Source organism: Topomyia yanbarensis, chromosome 2 (genome assembly GCF_030247195.1).
Source record: "Topomyia yanbarensis strain Yona2022 chromosome 2, ASM3024719v1, whole genome shotgun sequence".
Lineage (NCBI taxonomy): Eukaryota > Metazoa > Arthropoda > Insecta > Diptera > Culicidae > Topomyia > Topomyia yanbarensis.
This window is the reverse complement of record NC_080671.1, coordinates 77,686,781-77,707,174: the sequence shown is the minus strand read 5'-3', so window position 1 is coordinate 77,707,174 and position 20,394 is coordinate 77,686,781. Positions and strand designations below refer to the sequence as shown.

At 42.0% G+C, this 20,394-nt stretch overlaps 1 protein-coding gene across 4 annotated transcripts in view; it reads left to right on the top strand.

Annotated features, from left to right (window-relative positions):
* Positions 1–8,679, top strand: part of LOC131678499 (uncharacterized) — a 354,661-nt gene extending 345,982 nt beyond the window's left edge. For all 4 annotated transcript variants that reach the window (XM_058958693.1, XM_058958691.1, XM_058958690.1 and 1 more), the window contains one exon: positions 6,621–8,679. In XM_058958693.1, the coding sequence (XP_058814676.1) occupies positions 6,621–7,646 (1,026 nt within the window). In that variant the 3' untranslated portion in view covers positions 7,647–8,679. The remainder of the gene's footprint in view (positions 1–6,620) is intronic.
* The last annotated feature ends 11,715 nt before the right edge of the window (positions 8,680–20,394 follow it).

Below are 20,394 nucleotides of genomic sequence, written 5' to 3'. Positions count from 1 at the left end.
GCCACACTTGTCAACCGGTAACTCCAGAACCAGAACTCCAATCCAAATGAAATTCAATAGCGACCTATGGCGATGTTACACGTTTCATTTGAATAGAATAATGTTGAAATCTGATCAGCTACCTCTGAGCAAAATAATTGAGTTTATTTGACACAAACATACATACAAACACACATACTCAGGGAGTATGTATGATGTATGTATGAACCCCCCCCCACTCTACTGCGAGTTGGGGAGTTTTGCTAGGATATGGTGGGGTTTGAATTGGGCTCTGCTAAACCTCTAAAAAAGCCATAAGTCCTAAAGCAGCTTCGACGAAGCGAGTCTGTGCCGCTTCTGCTAAGATCCTAAGATTCCAATAATCCAAGATCTTAGCAATAAACGCACTCTAGCCCTACCGGCACTTCAGGATCGACGCCAGTAACATCCTGATTACGGCATACTGGCCATGGCGAATGACAACGGACTGGACACGGATCACGAATTGGACCACGACTTTGGGCTGACAGGTGTGCTATTCTACTCCCCGAGTAAGTAAGGATGACATCGACTTGAAATGGCGAGTGAGCTAAAAGCACGGCTGCCTCCGTCTCGATAAAACCCTGTCAGGTCTCCGGGTACGTTCAAAACATGACACCATTTAGTTGGTGGTACTAGGTTCGGCTGAAGCATTCCCGGTTTTTCGCCGATCCGGCTCTGAACACTACTCCTCATGAAGGATAGTGACAGAGTAGAGCGGGACGAATTACACCCCACAGAAGCCAAAAGTAGTGGCAGCGAAGCACTTGGTGGAGGAGCTCTACAAATTTGTGGATGCGAGGAACAATGTCCATAAGAGCATTAAAGAGATGGTCATCAGAATCCGAAAGGCGCTACTGTCCGCCGTGAATGAGTACGACACGGCAACGCGGAGGGCTGATATAGCTGAGCGAGCATTGGCGTCGGCTAAGGCTACTATCTTCCTAGCCCCTCCGAAGCAGGGTAAGAAGAAGCAGATTGGTGTGGAGAACATACCAGTTTCCGTAACTTTAACGAGGACAAGATCCTCGCCATGAGACGGAAGACCAGCCAGGCCCAAGAGACAGACGGTCGAGGACGCTGTGGCTGTTGCCGAAGAAAAAGACAACACCCAACAGGGAGAAAGCTGGAGTACCGTTGTAGATTGGAAAGAGAAACACGGGAAACAGCAAAAGAAGAAGGAAGAGTAAAAAAGGGAGCAGAACAAGGAAGGCTCGTCCGAAGACGCCAAAAGGAGATGCACTGATCGTCCAAGCGAGCAATACGACATCCTACACCGCTCTTCTCAAGAAAGTGAGAGAGGACCTAGAGCTAAAGGAGTTGGGAGAGAACGAGACGCACTCAGAAGGGCGAAATGATCCTTCCGTCAAGAGCTCGACCTACCGTGAGCTCGTTGCTAAATCATTGGGGTGCGAAGGGAACGTGAGAGCCCTGTCGCAGGAAGCCGTAGTCGAATGCAAGCGTCTGAGATAACGACCGTTGAAGAACTGAAGAGTGCACTGATCGAGCAGTGCAAATTGGATGAACCGGCGATTACCCGAAATTTGGAAATCTTATAGAGGAACTCAAACGGTGACGATTCGACTACCGGTGGCCGCTGCCAACAAGCTGGCGATGACCGGAAAGATAAAAGTCGGATGGTCGGTGTGCTCGCTGAAAGTCATTCCGCGAGTTTCCAGGCAGTTGAAGCGATGCTTCAGATGCTGAGACCTCGGACACCCGGCGAGGTCTTCACTGTGTAGAAAATGTGGAGTAAAGGGGCAAGTTGCTAGAGACTGAACAAAGCAACCAAGGTACATGATCTGCAAACCGGAGAACGGAAACGACCACACGACAACACAATCGAAGTGCGACGTTACAATTATTTCAGAGCCATTCCTCCTGCTAACGGCAACTGGATGCTGGGTAGTGCAGGGATGGCTGCAATCCAAGTAATGGGCGGTTTCCGTGTCCAAGAGGTTGTGGATAACACACACGAAGGCTTCGTGATCGCCAAGATCAGCGACGTATTCGTCTGTAGCTACTATGCTCCCCAAGATAGTACAATCGGATGCTGGACGCACTAGCAGGCTGACCAAGAAGATAAAGGACTTCGCCAAGGAAAGTGGAAGCACTTCGTGCTGACAGTGTCCCTCCAATTCCGAGTGCCAATGAGCTGTCGGAAACAGTAGCGAGGGCATGTGATGTAACAATGCCGAGGAAAATGGATCTTCCGGCGTCCGGCGTACTGGTTGAACGTAAGGCTAAGCAACTTCTGGGCTGCTTACCGAAAAGCCAGAAGACGCGTTCAGAGAGTAAGATCTGAGGCAGTCAGGAAAGAGTGTAAGATAACATTTCGGGCGGCCAGGGCCGCTTTTAAGAGGAGCGCCTAGTGTAAAGTGCTCAAAAAGAAAGTTATTTTGTTTTACGATTTTGAAGGCAAGGCAACAATAGATCTTTTGTGTAATGTTGGGATTGCTTTATACATTCATTGTACACAAAAAAAAATTTTAGTCACACAGAGCCTCACATGCGAGCGTTCCAAAAGTAAACGTCCAACCATTTCCAAGTGGAGGAGCGCCGCGGCGAACACGATAACTCTCGATAGAATTGTCTGATATGGACAATTCAATAAGTTTTGTAAAGCTTAGACTTGTAGTCGATGAACCATAAAATATAGAAAAAAGTTCGAGTTTCGGAAAATGGCTTCATAAAAACATTAAAATCTAATATTTTACTGTAAAATTCGCTCATTTTCATTCAAAATAACAGGGAGAAAAAAATGTGTTCAGTTTTCTGTGGTTCATCGACAGGCTACACATATTGGGCATCCTCACATAAAAGATCAAGTCAATTCGTTGATTAGTTTTTGAGTTATCGTGTTCGTCAATTTGAAAAAAAAATAATTGAAAAAGCTGTTTGGAGAAAAACGCTATTAAAGGGTGTCCACATCAAATTGCATCACGGAAAAAAACGCTGTAAAAAATTACCCATTGGGTATTTTCTCTTGAAAATTTAAGTAGAAGTAGTTTAGAGTGTATTGTTTACATTGTATTTTTATCGCTGTCAGTTTTTCGAAAATTGGTGCCGATAAATTGAAATCTGCATGTGTTGTAGCAAATACACTTACCTTACCGTTCAGGCTAGAGCCTTGTTGTCTCGTGCTGTACGCAGAAGCCGTCTCCACTCCACTCGGACCATTGCTGCTTGTCGCCAGCCTCGTAGTCTTCGAAGGGTCCGCAGGTCTTCCTCTATCTGGTCGATCCACCGTGCTCGCTGTGCGCCCCGTCAGGGTCACCCTCAAGAACCATCTTCACCGGGTCGTTGTCCGACATTCTTACGACGTGTCCAGCCCACCGCAAACGTCCTATTTTTGCGGTATGCGCGATGGATAGCTCTTCCAGCAGCTGATGCAACTCATGGTTCATTCGCCTGCCCCACGTTCCGTCTTCCATCTGCACGCCACCATAGATGGTACACAACAACTTTCGTTCGAAAACCCCAAGGGCGCGTTGGTCCTCCACGAGCATAGTGCAGGTTTCGTGGCCGTAGAGGCCCTCCGGTCTAATCAGCGTCTTGTAGATAATCAACTTCGTGCGGCGGGAATTTTGTTCGACCGGAGCGTCCACCGGAGTCCAAAGTAGGCACGATTTCCAGCCAAGATCAGTCTCTGAATTTCTCTGCTGGTATCATTGTCGGCAGTTACCAGTGAGCCCAAATTCACGAATTCGTCGACCATCTCGATTTCGTCACCGTCAATTCGAGCTCGGGATGGGAGGTTTACATTGTCGTCTCTGAACCTCTTCCTCTCATGTATTTTGTCTTCGAAACGTTGATGGCAAGTCCAATCCTGCTGACTTCAGTTTTCAGTCTGATGTACGTTTCCGACATCGCCTCAAAGTTCCGTGCCATTATGTCAATGTCGTCGGCGAAGTCAAGAAGCTGGGCGGACTTCCTGAAGATCGTGCCACTCGTGTCTATCCCCGCTCTCCTTATTACACCTTCTAACGCAACGTTGAACAGCAGGTACGATAGACCATTAGCTTGCCGTAACCCTCTTCGAAATTCAAAGGGACTTGAGGGTGTCCCTGATACTCGAACAACGCACATCACCCGATCCATCGTCGCTTTGATTAATCGTGTTAGCTTATCCGGAAAACCGTACTCGTGCATTATCTGCCATAGCTGAGCTCGATCTATTGTGTCACACGCCGATTTGAAATCGACGAACAAATGATGTGTGGGCACGAACCTGCCGAATCGCGAATATTTGATTCGTGGTGGTGCGGGAACCCATGAATCCCGCTTGGTAATACCCCACGAACTCCCTTGCAAATGGTGACAATCGGCGGCAAAGAATTTGGGAGAGAACCTTGTAGGCGACGCTAAGTAGTGTGATCGCGCGGTAGTTGCAGCAATCCAACTTGTCACCGTTTTTGTAGATTGAGCAAACGACACCCTCCATCCACTCCTCCGGAAGAATTTACTCCTTCCAAATTTTGGCGATCACTAAGTGCAGTACTCTAGCCAGTGTTTCACCACCGTATTTAATAGCTCGCTGGGTAGTTGATCTACACCGGCAGCTTTATTGTTTTTCAGCCTACCGATCTCTTCCTTGACTTCTTGGAGATCAGGGGCCGGCGTGCTCCAAGATCCGTTACCATACCGCCTTCGTCCTCTGCTGCTTCACCGTTGAGGTGCTCGTCATAGTACTGCTTCCACCTCTCAATCCCCTTACACTCGTTCGTAAGAAGGTTGCCGTCCTTGCACATATCGGCTTGCTGAACGTAGCCTTTGCGCGAACTGTTCAGCTTCTCGTAGAACTTCCGTGTGTCCTTTACGCGGTACAGTTGTTCCATCGCTTCGCGATCTCGTTCCTCCTGTTGGCGCTTCTTTCTCCGGAGGACCGAGGTCTGCCTGCTCCGTGTCTCGTGTCATTCTGTTTCGTTCCGTGCTGCAGCACCCTCGCCCGTGCTGCATTCTTCTCTTCCATTAACTGCTTACATTCATTATGTCATCGAACCAGTCGTTTCCTCGATTTGAAATCGCTGTACCTAGTGCCGCTATAGCAGTACTTCCTATGGCGGATCGGATCTCCCTCCAGCCATCATCAAGAGTAGCTGCGCCCAGCTGTTCTTCCGTGGGTAGTGCTGCTTCCAGCCGCTGTTCGTAGTCTCGGGCAACCACGGCGACCCGAAGTTGCGCGATGTTGGGCCTTGGCGTCCGACTACGACGAGTGTTGTACACCGTCTAGAGTTTTGAGTGCATGCATACTGTAACTAGGTAATGGTCCGAATCTATATTCGCACTGCGGTAGGTACGAACGTTGGTGATATCAGAGAAGAATCGCCCGTCGATTAGAACGTGATCGATTTAATATACGGTGCGTTGGTCAAGTGATCTCCAGGTGGCTTTGTTGTTCCGAAGGGGGAAGAAGGTACTTCGGACTACCATGTCACGGGAGACTGCGAAATTCACGAATCGTTTGCCGTCATTCGATACGGTGTGCAAGCTGTTTGGTCCGATTACCGGTCTAAACATTACTTCCCGTCCTACCTGAGATGATTTTGACGTCCCGTTGCGAACATCCGTCGTATACCTCCTCCAGCTTCGCATAGAACGCTTCCTTCTCATCGTCGGGTCTCCCATCGTGTACGTTGTTGATGCTGTAGTTGAAGAAACGGCCTTTGATCCGGAAGCCATCCAAACACGCGTGGACGCATCCTACCCAGCACTACAAAGCCGGTTCCCAGTTCGTTGATGGTGCCACAGCTCTGGTAGAAAGTAGCCGCCCGATGCCCGCTTTTCCATACCTTTTGTCCGGTCATGCAAAGTTCCTGCAGTGCTATGACTTCAAAGTTGCGTGGGTGGAGTTCGTCGTAGATTATCCTGTCGAACGCTAGAGAGTAGAGTGACCTGCAGTTCCATGTTCCGAGTTATGCAATCGTAGTCCTTATTTTGTCGTGAAGGTCTTTGCCGATAGTTCCGATTCGTATTTTCTTCTGCATTGTTCGTAACGGTTAGTTTTCTTGGACGGCTTGTTGGGCCTTCCCCAAACCCCTGTATCGCCGGAGGACCATCGTGTCAGCTCAGTTTAGAGTTCCACACGGACACGAGAACGATACATCAGCCGCCGCTAACATGGAGAACAGATGCTGTTTTGAGCCGCCCCTAACATGGGGAACAGACGCTCGGATGGACTCACCCTTCGAAAAGAGGAGACCTCCTTCCCTCTCAGTATACGACCATGGTCCCACCGGGGTTGGTTACCCGATATTTCCTATGATTACTCGTAAACCAGGTGGCCCCGCAGGGAGGTGGGGATAGGTTACTGGGCAAGAGGCTAAGGACCATTGTGACGACCATTGTGACGAAGTTTGCTCGCAAGGCCCGTGTAGTGATTGCTGGCCGATCGAAGTGCCGGCCAGTGGCAGGTTGCTACTTGATGTTGTCATTTCAAAGCGACAGTTTTATTTCTTACACAAATTGAAAGCTTTGTTTGTCAATTCTCATTGTTGTAACTGCAATGTTTACAGCAAACGTGCAAAAATGTTTTACATTTATTCATACACTTCAGCTTACAACACGGACTAATTTACTCCTTTCTTTACTTCTACTTCCAGCAAGAGCAAAACCACCGACTGCAGAAGGAGAAAGCCGAACAGCTCAACTATCTGACCAGCCAACTGCTGCTGCTAGAATCGCGGATCATGCGTAAGCAGAAGCAGGTCTCCGGTGTGCTGTACCAGCGTGAACTGACCATCTACCGGCAGCAGAAGATCATCGAGACGCTCTCCAGTCGATTGATCGATCACGGGATCATCGATGTGGTCATGGATCCGACCATTAGTCTGAGTACCAGCAACAACAACAGCAACGATTTTGACTCACTGAACGATTCCGATTCGGCCGTGGTACTGGAGGACGTGGACTCGGACTGCAACAGTTCGATCTATTTTGGCGGTGGTGGCGGCAGTTTGAAGTCGCGCTGTGGGGGAAACAAATTGAACAACGACGTGACAATCGTGAGATCAATCTCGGATGCAATTGAAACGACGAATTTGAAATATAATAACACGAGGCGATCGAACTGTTTCCTTAGACGCCCGGAGGTCCTAGAGACTGTGTACAGCGTAGAAGAGGATCCCGAACCACAGGGTGCTGGCGGTGGAGGATCTGGCGCAAACCATTCCGATGCTGTAACCGAAAAACGGGACAAATTCAAAAATCGAACTGAGAAATGTATTTCATCGGATCAGTCGGACGATTCGAAGGAAAACCAAAGTACAACTACGAAAATAACCAGTACAACCATGACCACCGTAATCATAACCAAGACTAGCTGCGACGGTGATTCCGGTGGTTGCGAAACTCCACCGGGGAACGGTTGCAAGGCAGGAGCTGTGACGAACTACAACCGTGTCATGTCCAACCACCGGTCGGTGACCAAACCGAAAGATGTCAAATACAAACGAATCAACAAGGCCAAATCGAAAAGTCTGGAAGAGCTGAGAGGCCGTCTGCGGCATTGGGTCGAACGGGGAAACTGCAATATGAACATGAATCTAGACGGGACCTTGGCTCATTTGGATCCTTGCCAGCTGCAACTGCAGCAGTCGCAGCACAATCTAGCACAGAGCTATGCGTGACCTGAGCCAAAGCCCCACGTGCGGGGAAGCATTTAATGGTTATTATTTATTACGTATTGGGAAACAACCCAATCACAAACCAAATCCATTTTTTTTGGTTCCCAGCGATCGATGGTACGGTCGCTGAAATGTCGTTTGAAGTTGAAACGTTAAGAGGCAGTAGCTTCCGCCCAAAAATTGCAACTAATTTACATTAGTGTCGAGTCCTAAATGTCTGCTTGAATTGTACATAAAAGCGTGATGTTTTAAAGTTATTTATTTTCCTGTATACCTAATGTGGTAATCCATGTAATTAATCAAAGGAGAAACAATCAATTTTTTCTATCGAATAATTAAATATATCAGAGATTCTGACTGAGTCAGGTTACCTACAAACAAGAAGAAAAAAAAGATGAAAATCGCATAATAATATACTAACAATGAATGCACTGAACATACAATCGTTAGATTTGTAAATGAATAAGCCAGCAGTAGCTTTTGTACTATGCACGAAATTCAGAATATATTCATACAAAATGATGAAAATCTATAGAGTAATAAACGAAAATGACTGCTTTTTAGAACGCAGATCAAGTGATCTTTCTATCCAAAGTGTGTTTCAATGTGAAAGAGAGAGATAGAGTGAAAAGTTTAACAATCCTGATCAGAGTGAATTGAAACAAAATCATTCGGTTTAAGTCAAGCACAGAATTGCAGCAGTAAATAATAAAAAAATCACTTTAGTCTGTAAAATTGTATTCGCATCAGCAGCCAGCAGTGCAACCCTGTACATATATTCAATTCGGAAGAGAAATTGAAGATATCAGTCCGCGGTCCTCATTCAAGCGAGGAAAATATTATGAACTTGAATTAATTATTAGCTTAGGTAAGAGGCAAGAGAGCCGGCAAACGTTCTTTTGCAACTAAATAGCAACCGGCAGAGGCAGCAAAACAACCATCCTGTGTATAACAAGTTTTGAATGCTTATTAAAAATAAAGAAAAACAAACTTTCTGTGCTGTATACAGATTCTCACACTGTCACACTATCGAGTAGCCGCAATCTATTAGTTGGTAGAGAAAATTCCATGTAGCAATGTAATACACTTTTTTTCACAGCTGAACAAAAACTTCAAACGGCAGTTACAACGATCGATAAAATTTTTTAGCACGTTATTCTTTACGCCGGCCAATCAGTTAAATTGAAAAAGGGAAAATTACTTTGAACTACACTTAGCCGCAGTATCGGAACTGATTGAAGAACCATCAGTGTAATGGAGCTTCCTGTTTATGTGGTTTGATATCGCATTGCTACTAGAGTTCCGCTTTTTGTCGAAATGTCCGCTTCTGTGCGACCGATTTAGTGAAACGTTGCTGGCATTGAAATTCTATTACCTATTCAGGCGTACTATTCGAATTTTTGGTTTCTGTAATTGCAACCGTACTAGTGCCCGGTTGGAAACAGTATTTCAATCAGCCCGATTAGTTCCCGTTTTGTGGAGTGGCTTCTGGTCAAAGGTGAATTGACTGAAATGATTACCAGTTCACTATCGAACTTCATCTAGTAGCGCAAGCAGAAACGAGACAGGCTTCACAGTGGATGATCGTATGAAGAACGGTGACCAAAATAGTATTGGTTTATGGACAAGGTAAGAGCGTAAGTATGGATTACATTGGATTGTGCTTTAGTGTTTAAATTTGGAGTATTTAGCTTTTTATTAAATCCAGATCAGCATTGTTTTGCAATAACAAAGTTCTACCTTGGTACACACAATATCTTTGCGAATTTTTCCTTTCGATTGCAACAGATTTCTCCGCCAGGTTAATGTCACGATTCTACTCACATGCTTTGAAATAGGTCCTTCCAATATTTTACAAGCAACATTTTTCCATTGTGCCTGCACAAATATGCTTCAAAGTGCAAACATCATCGCTTCACTCTTCACAGTCTCAAAGGATGCTGACGTCCCACAGGAACCACAAAGTCCGACTGGAGCTGGGGAGTGGGAGGTAAGTCAATTTTCTATGATTAATAGTCTCACGATGTACAACGGAATGCGAAAGGGGGTAAACCGAAAGCTTGGGTGATTCGTTTTCAGTCGTACCTACTGTGTGAGAAATTCTAAATGCAGATATCTGTTACCATCTGGGGATAATTTACGATCTAATTTGAAAACCAGATACTTTGCAATGTGAACTAGGCATTATTCGGAAGTAAGTGATGGATACCCTTGATTGTTTGACTTTGTAATAAGAATCTGAGAATCTAATTAAATCTATGCAGGTCTGTATACGATTTGTTGACGATCGAATAATTTGAATTCTTGTCATGTTTCTGTTGTCACTCAGCTTCCCTCTTAGCCAGTTCTTAATTTTAAATGATTTCTGAATGGATATCAGCTAAAATGCAAAAACCGATTCCGAAACAATCTATCACAATCACAATCGTTGGCGGGTCCAGGGAGGAACACGGCGTGCCACATGCCCCCTCCCTATTCGACCAGAAGCTGTTTTAGTAAAAGGATATTTGCATTTTCTCATTTTAATATGTTAATATCGCAGATTATTCTATTTTTTTAATATTTTTTCTACGCCCTTCTTCCCCACGGAACTACGACAAGGTATTACTTCGTGGGGGAATCGTTGTGCTTTCGTCGTTCCTTTAGACAATCTGCTCTATCTCGGAACCTCACTTGGTTCATTGCGTGGCTCGACCTATGAGCTTTGATTTAACTCTCGAGTCTTCTCTCGCTTCTTGTCTACATCTATTACGTCGCCATTAGCCCTCGTTCCCGTGAGTCGGTTATATGCTGATTCCTTGAGCCATTTAGCTCATTTTCCGTGAGCCATTCAGCTCCCGGCCTTATTACGATCTACTTGGATAGTGCCCAACGGTGAACCCAAGCAGCATCGTTTGTTGACTAACAGTTTCTACAACTAAATTCGTTGAAAAGTAGCGCACATAAACCATTATTCAACTGATTTAGCAACTAAAAAGCACATCAGCAAAAGTTTATGGTTATGCAACAAACCGCGTCCATTACATGTTGCAAGTGTTGCTTGGGAACTCACCCTACTCCGAACGATAGTTCCCCGATGGAGGAATTTCCCCCGATACCGATACCCGCTTCCTTGAGCCATTTAGCTGCCAGCTTTTTCGAGATCAACTCAGACATTATCTTACTCCGACTGAGAGCTCTCCGACAACGGAATATCTTCCGTTACCGGTGTTTGTTTCAATAGTAAATTAGCTCCCCTTTTTGTCCCGATTCTGTTGAGTAGTCCACGGCGGCGAATCTACCTTGCCGTGAATTCCCCGGCGGTAAATTGCTCCCTCGGTCTAGTCCCCGGTGGTGGACCTAGCCTACTCAACGGGTCAGCCAGTAGATGCTGAGGTCCGTCCAGCAATTCCAGGTGGAGCGTAGCTTCCGGATCACTGGCGCTTCAACGACCCACTTCTAGCTATTCGACGCGGTCTACTTGGTCTAATCCCCGGCGGTGGAGCTAGCCTACTCACGAGCTACCCGGTAGGTGTCGAGGTCTGTCCGGTGATTCCAGTGAAGCCTCACGTCCGGTTCGCTGGCGTCCCGACGACCCGAACCCGGTGCTACATCGCGTGCTACTCAACTGTTCCTCTAGGTGGACCTAGTCTACACCGTCGGAGAGTTTTCCGTCGGCGGAATTTCTCCCGAAACCCGATTTGTGGTTCCACGGCGGCGTTCTAGCCAATAACGCTACTTTGTTGGTCCCTACGCCAACTTCTTCTGCAGTTCGTAAAGTATACTCGTAACCACTCTGTTGACAGCGTCCCAGATGTGCTTGTCGGGGCACATCTATTCGACGATATTGACCACTGTTATATCAGGCATACCTAAGCTGACCAACCGTACGGAATTTGGGAGGACGGTACGGATTTTTGGTCGTGTGTCCGGAAAAAAATACTTGTACGGATTTGTCCGGAATTTGTACGGAATTTCCAACTTCAGTGGAAGTGGAAGTACTCCCGGGACAAACAAAAATCTTCCACAAATGGAAACAGACTAAATAATGTTGCAAACTAGTTTCCCAGGTTCCAGAAATGCAATTTTTGTTAGCAAATGGAAACCGGTGAACAAGGAGAGTGCTAAAAACTTGATTTTTGTAAATTTTCTCATAAGCTGTGGAACTAAGCAAACTTTGCGATTTTTTCTAACATAAAAGAAAAAATTTAACTTTTATGTGTCTCACTATTCGCCTCGACTAGTTGTTTAAGTCGTTCTCCCAAGTTGGGTGGTATTTTGAAAATCAGTGTCTAGCAGCCGCCAAGTCGTTCTATCTAAGTCGAAACGCAATTTACCCGATTAATTTCCGTTATGAAAAATATAGTGCTCGATGTACACATTTGGTTCAACTCAATTTGCCTCCTATGAAGGTATCTCAATATGATCCGAATTATACAATTTCTATTTTTGATCTTTTTCGGAACCAAATTATTACCACTGCAGTTCGAATGTATTCTGTAGTTCTGAGATATAATACAATTAAAATATGCAGTGGATTCTAGAACTCTCTAAAATTTTCCATTTACATAGATTAACACGTTTTCCTTTAATTTCATTTGAAAGGTTGAACCAAAAATTTAATCATACTCGAAGAACATTAGATACAGAAACGAGACTGTTAAGTACAATAGAGTCTTTATATTTACGTTAGATTTTCAGCCAGATAAACTGATTGGGTAGCTTGATACACACAAGGAACATGATGAGTACAAGTGCAAAATGCGTGTACACTCACTTTTATATTCCGTTATGAATTTCTTCTTGTGCAAAGAAGCGCTTTTTTGACTTTAATACTATGTTCACACTACAGAGTTAAAATACGTTATTATAATTAGCAACAAGAAACATGTCATAGATGTCATAGATAGCGTTAAAACACGATTTAACTCGTAGTGTGAACGTAGTATAATGTTGTGCGTTTATAAAATTATGGCGTACAGTGATGTACCAAATCGGGTTTTTATAATTTTCGGGGAAAAAAACCCAAGGTTTCTTTCCCGGTTAAAACGGTTTTTTTCGTGGGATGTTTAGGTTTTTTGAGTTTTTGATGTTTTAATAATTGAAAATTAATGTATTTTTTGATTTATGAGCATTATTGTCATTAAGATTGGTTTGAATCTGAAAATTTTGATAAGTCTTTCTCGATATAATCATTGTCTGATCTATTATTCTGATTTTTATTAGGGTAACTGCTTTAAATATATTAGAATGTTAAAAATCGGAAGCTAAAAGAAGCTCTTTCATGTAACAGTCGATTAAAAAACCGGTATAAAATCCGTAATAAATATGTTGGGTTCTTACAAAGGAATCTTCTTCATCCGACTTTCAATCTTGAATGTAACGTTATACGGATTTAGCCACAAGCCAATTATGCTGGAGGTTACAAATTTTTTCGAGTTAGAATTTTCTAAGTGATTCTCATGCTGAAGGATCTCTGTCCGATTTTTATGCTTGATGTTTATATTCGATTTTAACATTTTAAGATAGTTGAAGTGGGTTTTACAAAGCATGTTCTATCCTTGCGACTTTAATTTTCGGTCGCTCAAATCTAAATACAAGATTCTTAAAAAAGCGCTAAGCAAACATTCTATAGTCGATCAATCGAAAAAACAGGTTTCGGCCGGGTTAAAATGATTTGGGAAAAAACCCGGTTACAACCCAAAAATAGAAACCTCAGCGATACATAATAGAATAGCGGCATAATAGGAATTGTGTTATATATTAGGCTCGTTTGTATCAAAAACCGTCCATATTTACTGCTGTATGTTGTTGTGATGAGATTTGTTACTTCTATTTCAGTTATTGGGGTGATTTTATATTACGTGGATGCCTCTTTGGCCATAACCGGAAACCCTAGTAATATGGGAGAACTCACTCTCTTCTAGGATATGAACCATACATTGCAAATTAAGTATCAGATTCATAATCCGCGCGCGATCGTTCAAAAATACACGCAAATATGCGTGTAGCCACACGGTTATAAAACGGAACTTATACACGAGAAGTTACATACACGCTAGCACACGGGACAAACACGTTCACATACAAACGCTTGAGCCCTTCGCGATCATCCACGCATACCTACGCTTACGATCTTACAAACAGGATAACACTCCGGTGACTAAGTGAACGTTCTAGCACTTATAAATTTACAAACGCGGTCTGAAGAATGAGCCTACATACGCTTGTGTTCGGGCGATCATGAATTGGTTATGTCCGGAAATTCTTCCTCTCGGCCCTAGCCGCCTAGGTCCATGCCCTCAGCTGGACTAATCAGAAAAATGACGCTAATATCTACTAGACAATACGTTCCATGGCGACATGGCCGGGAACTCTAGTGATAGAGTTGATAGTGATAGAGAGCTCACTCTCTTCTAGCATCTGAACCATAAACTGAAAATTAAGTATTACATTAACGGTCCGTGCGATCATCCAAGAACACACGCAAATATGTAAATGGACACCCGTTTTTAAAATCGAATTTAAGCATGCGAAATGACACGCTAGCACACGCGGCACACAAACATCTACGCGACAAACAAACGCCCACGCAATCGAACACAATAACATCCAAACGCTCGAGCCCTTCGCGAGGGTACACAAAGACGAACATACAATCGCGATCATCCATGTACAACTACGCCCAAGATTTCATAAACACATAAACGACCCCAATGATTTAGTAACCCCTACAGCACTTCTAATCCGATTAACGCGGTCTCAAGCGCACACAAATAAACGCTCATTTCAACGCGATCGTCAAGTTCATTCCACTGTACAACTGAACCGTACAGTCGATATCACAATTAGAATCACGGCCTGCTGCAATTGGACTGAAGCAGTGATGAGTGATTTTAATAGGGAACCCTTCTGTGAACTCAGCTCTACAGCTCCAGTAGGAAAACTCTCGAAATAGAAAGAAAGATAATAAAATTTAAAATATCTATGAGAATCGTATTCTGTAATAAAATGTTAAATTATGTTTTTGTCTGCCAGTTAGTATGAAATTTAGGAACATATTTAGAGCAGTTGCAAGAAAAACATTTTTACCAATTATTTCTCCGCGATGCAATCACATTAAATATGTTTTTATTCTCTTCAGACTTTCGTTACCAAAAAATAAAACTTTTTAAAAAATGAGTTTTTCTGTAGTTTTAGTTTATAATAATTTTTTTTAATTTTTTGATAAATTCACAACTTTTTATACAGCATTTGTTTTTTGCGAAGAAGAGAATATTCCCAGCAGAGTAAAGCCATGTCAAGTGATCCTCGAATTTTTCGCAAAATCACCGATCTTCATGAGGTATATTTTATTGTATAGGGATTATGGTGAATAGCTTTTGGTATAAATATTTCGTTAAAATTCCTTTTTTTCTTTAAGATATTAACCCTTAAACTTTATTGCATGATAAAATTGAAAATTTTATATCTCAAAAACTACTGAAGATAATTCAATGAATTTTTGCACACTTGTAGTATGATATTTGCACTATCTTATAAAAATATTTTTATTTTATAATTGCGTGAATAACGGTACTTTGCATCTATTTAAAATTTTCAATTGTATTTTTTCTTATGTTCTTCACGCTAATTTTTTTCAAAACGTATGTTAAGTTATGCGGCAATCTTTCACCTTCAATAATCTGTATTGATAATTTTTCATTTTTGTTCCTATCGAGAGTTATGGAGGATTTTGTAACAGTGCGCTGTTTCAACGCACGGCCCACTTTGATGCAGCCCGCGAGAACGTTCATATTGGCAACGTCGCACGTAGCTACATCAGAAAGCGCATCGTGTGGGAAGTGCGCATCGCATGACTAAAAGAAACCATATCTCTCGATTAGCGCAAAAGGGCAAACTTTTCAATACGAATTATCGAAGGTGATTTTTTTCCGGATATTTTAAGATGCGTTAAATTTTTTTGACTGAAGAGCACAACAAAAATTATAGTTGTTTCATATATTTTTTATTATTATAATTTGACGCTACTAACAATTAACATCTTTAAAAACACTTTTGTTAGTCAAAATACATCTACGTTATATCCAAATTCTTTTTTAGTCTACAACATACTATATGAAAGTGGAAAATCTTATGCCAACAGCATTTTATTTCACGTTTTTATTTTCACCGAGTGATATTACCTTTAAACAACGATGTGTCTTTTGAAAAAATTTACATAAAATCTGTTGTTCGATCGCATCGTTGTTGAGGTTGTTTATCAATATTGCTTCTGTTAATTCTGTTGATTGGTGGTTCTCCAAGTTCTGGTACGATATTATTTATTTTTGTCGAATTTCAATTAATCATCAACGATCTTTATTTCAAAATCATCGTTACAGTTTTCCGCATGTACCTGTTGAGTCATCGAATATTCCAGTTCCATTACTTTGGCAAACAATATAAGAAGAAAAATAAAACGTGTACATTTTCCTATATTTTAAACGCGTTATAGAGGAACCCATTACTATAAACACGGGATGTAAATTTGAAAATTTAAGGAAAATTATGTTTTGTTCATGTCCATATTTATTTTCGTTGTATTTTTTGCGCCCATTACGACATATGCTACACATGTGTTTATCACTCCACATGGATGCAATAAAAACAAGATACGACGAACATATTTATGATTTTTTTTAACGGAATACATCATTCGTGTGATCGACCCATATTTAAAACATAAATCAATCGAATGTTTTTTTGAGCAAATATTGTATATCTTGAGATAATATAGCATTTCGTCGAGTTCTCTCTATATGGGGGACTTGGGTGTTGTGCGATCGAAACAAAAACAAACGTCAAAACGTTTTCTCACTCGCACTGATGCAAATTAAATGAGCGCGTAATTTAACGCACGACCAGATGACGCGTGGCTGAAAAGTCGCTATGTGGATTTAAGAAAAGATTCACAATATACCGTGCTACCTCTTAGACAGAACCAACTGAAAATAAAACGTGGTGAAGTATGTCAATATGCGAAAAATATGCCAACGCAGATTAAAGCATGCCCACTGCTCAACTGTGCTCATCGACTGGCAACAACCGAGCGCACTTGTCCGAGGTATTGAGTGACAGTAAATTAAATAACTCTTGAACAATATAATAACGCTAAAGAGCATGCAAAGTTACTCCGAAAACATCACAGCTTGTCTTTTTACTTTAATCGCAGAGATGCCAATTTTGAACATGAGATACGCTCCTTCAAAGCGATGCGCATTAGGACGTTGCGACGTGCGGCGTTGCCAATATGTACGTTCTCGCGGGTTGCATCGAAATGGGCCGTGCGTTGAAACAGCGCACTGTTACAAAATCCTCTATAACTCTCGATAGGAACAAAAATGAAAAATTATCAATACAGATTATTGAAGGTGAAAGATTTTCGCATAATTTGATATAAGTTTTGAAAATTTTTAGCGTGAAGAACATAAGAAAAAATACAATTGAAAATTTTAAATAGATGCAAAGTACCGTTATTCACGCAATTATAAAGTAAAGATATTTTTATAAGATAGTGCAAATATCATTCCATAAGTGTGCAAAAATTCATTGAATTATCTTAAGTAGTTTTTGAGATATAAAATTTTCAATTTTATCATGCAATAAAGTTTAAGGGTTAATATCTTAAAGAAAAAAAGGAATTTTAACGAAATATTTATACCACAAGCTAATCACCATAATCCCTATACAATAAATTATACCTCGTGAAGATCAGTGATTTTGCGAAAAAATCGAGGATCACTTGACATGGCTTTACTCAGCAATATTTTCTCGGAGTGTTTTGCTGTGCAAAGTACAGATTTCGAAACACATTTTTTTTAAACAATGCCTGCAAAAATTTTTAGGGCCTTTGAAAGTGTTGCGCTTGAATCAAAATACTTTGCTTTGCGTGCAAAATGCTCAGAACCCATGCTGCTAAAACGTCTAATGTTTCAACTGTATCGAGGATGATCGTTCGCGATTTTAAAGATTTTTGGGTGAATCTTGGAGGAATTACTGTATTGTAAAATCTGTCGGGAAGTGCCAATTTGAACAACAATCGCTGTAATATTTTAATTCTTGCCGAAGTGATCGTTTAGTGTCGAGATATGTGAATATTAAAAACAAAAGTGGAACTCTGGTCAAAGAACGGACTTCGAGTCTTTCCGTATTAGCCCGAGTTTTTGGAATATTTAGTCACAGGTTTCATAGCCTAGCTTTGCGAAAGTCACCTCTATCAGATGCCATCATATCAGGCATTCAATAATGATAATTTTCGATAGATTGCGCCAGGCAAGCAAAATCATTTTGCAGAAAAATCTACAACATGTCGTTGATCGTGAAGCACTATAATAAAATTCAATATCCTCGTGTTTATGGATAAAATCAAGATTCAACTGCCCGATATGGCACCTCGAACTTGTGATACGGTCTTTAAAAGTATCGCTGTACAGAAAAGTGGAATCGTTACAAAGGATACATGAAAAAACTAATTATGCCTAGATTATTTCAATGGTGATTACACGGTAAGATAGCGTCCTTCCTACCTGATCCGACAATACAAAACACGACAGTATTATTTTACAAATAATGCTTTGCAGTTATCAATGACAGATTCCTACCTCCATATTCTATGATGAAACGGCTCACTATCATAAAACGTAACAGCAGTCGTTAAGGAAACTCATCTCTGACAATTAATACCAATACACAGTCTTCATTTCCGTTGCCTGATCCCCAAATGGTTGCCAACTTTGTGACACTTGTTCAGGCAATAACGGCAACTGCAAAACCGTGAAAACTGTGTGCAACTTCAAATCAAAAGCCAGAGTTCTCAGTTTGAACGAAGAAAGAAAGAAGATCCAACCGTGTATGTACTGATGAGATGAATTCGAAACGCATGAGCATTTTATTTTTAATTTGTCTATTTGTATAGAACTCTGTTCTTACGAACAGCTGTTTTTGTGAATTTGAAGTATAGAATACATCCTTTTAATTCCAAAATTTGAATTTGAAAAAAAAATCTGTGCACGTTTCGGGTCTTTGGTCTCTGTACTAAGATTCTAATCAAAATTCATAATCCCGGGATTGGATGGTCGTGGATATTTAAATTCGAAACCTAATTATTTTATCCAATGTGCTGAGCAACAGTCTGTTATAATTTCGTAAGTTTATTTCGATCGGAACATCTAATTTTCTACAGAAACCTATATAATTTCAAAGAACCTTCCTGAATGGCAAGAAATTTCTATTTTTTCTGGATTTTTTAAAAACATAATGCGAAGAACGAAACGATGTCTCGGAATGGTCGAACTAGACTTAGATGGTAAACTAAATATAGTTTGGTTCCATAAATTATAACTGCAAATTAAAGAACGAATGTACATGAAGGAAACTGATCAGGACACTACAACAGGAAACTCTGGCATATAATTTTTGTGCTTCATCACTTACATTGAATCCAGAAAATATTTCGATTATAGAGGTTTTAACATTAGGGTCATTTGCCTCTTTTTTCGTGGTAGATATCTCTTTTGAAAAAACTGTAACCTTATGTGCGGGATTGGGAATCGAACCAATCGATTTACCAACTACGCTATGCCAACCCTTAAAATCATTGTTAAAAATTCCATTGCCTGTAGTAAAATATAGTAAACAAGAGAAACACTAAACAGTCTTAGAAATCAACCTCTGTGTTCTAAATTTTGAAATGAAATGTGTACGGATTTTTCTTAGCCCACAGTTGGTCAGCTTAGGCATACCCAAGGGGCTAGTCGCTTAACACAAACCGAATTGTTCTCACAAACCAACAGCGTGGTAGCTTGTGCCGCAATGTGTCATGGTGTTCAGTAAAACAAAAGCAATGGTTGCTATGATGATTTAACTACACTTTATTGACAGTTTTTAAGTTGTTAGAAGTGTGCCTCAATTTGCCACACATTGTGGTAACAAGTGAAATGATCGTGTATTACTGTGAATCGTAATCTTATATCGTGTTATAGTAAGTAATACAGTGTGTACGGCACATTGTTCTAAGCGACACACCCCTTCGGACTTCTTTGAACTTGGGGCATTCGAAGACCACGTGGTCCGGTAACTCTTGCACGTTCACACACTCAGGGCAAAGGGGTGACGAAGCATGTTCAAACCGATGTAGGTACTTCCGGAAACAGCCATGCCCGGACAAAAACTGCGTCAAATAGAAGTTCACCTCTCCGTGTTTCCTATCTACCCAAGCAGATAGATTTGGGATGAGTCGGTGAGTCCACCTTCCTTTCTCAGCGTTGTCCTAATCTTGCTGTCACTTTACCAACGAGTCCTCTCGGACTTGCATTACTCTGCTGGTAGCATTCCACGTCCTCAGCCAGAGTGATGCAGAATCATCCCGGCAATTACGCATACCGCCTCCGACGATATCGTTCTGTACGCACTCGCAACACGAACAGCCATTGAGCGAAACGTGTTTGTCAGCTTGGTCCGGTTCCCGTTTGAGTTCAGCGCAGCAGCCCAGGCCGGTACGCCATACCTCAGTATTGAGGATGAGACATCCGCCAGGAGACGTCTCGTGTTGCCTATTGCTCCTACGTGATTCGGCATGAATGCGTTAGTTGCCCTCGCTACCTTCTCACATACATAGTCGACATGGCTGTTGTAATTTAACCGATTGCCGACCATAACACCCAGGTGCTTCAGCTCACGCATCGATTGAGTAGATTGTCCCCCGACGCTGATCTCGACCCGCTGGATTTTT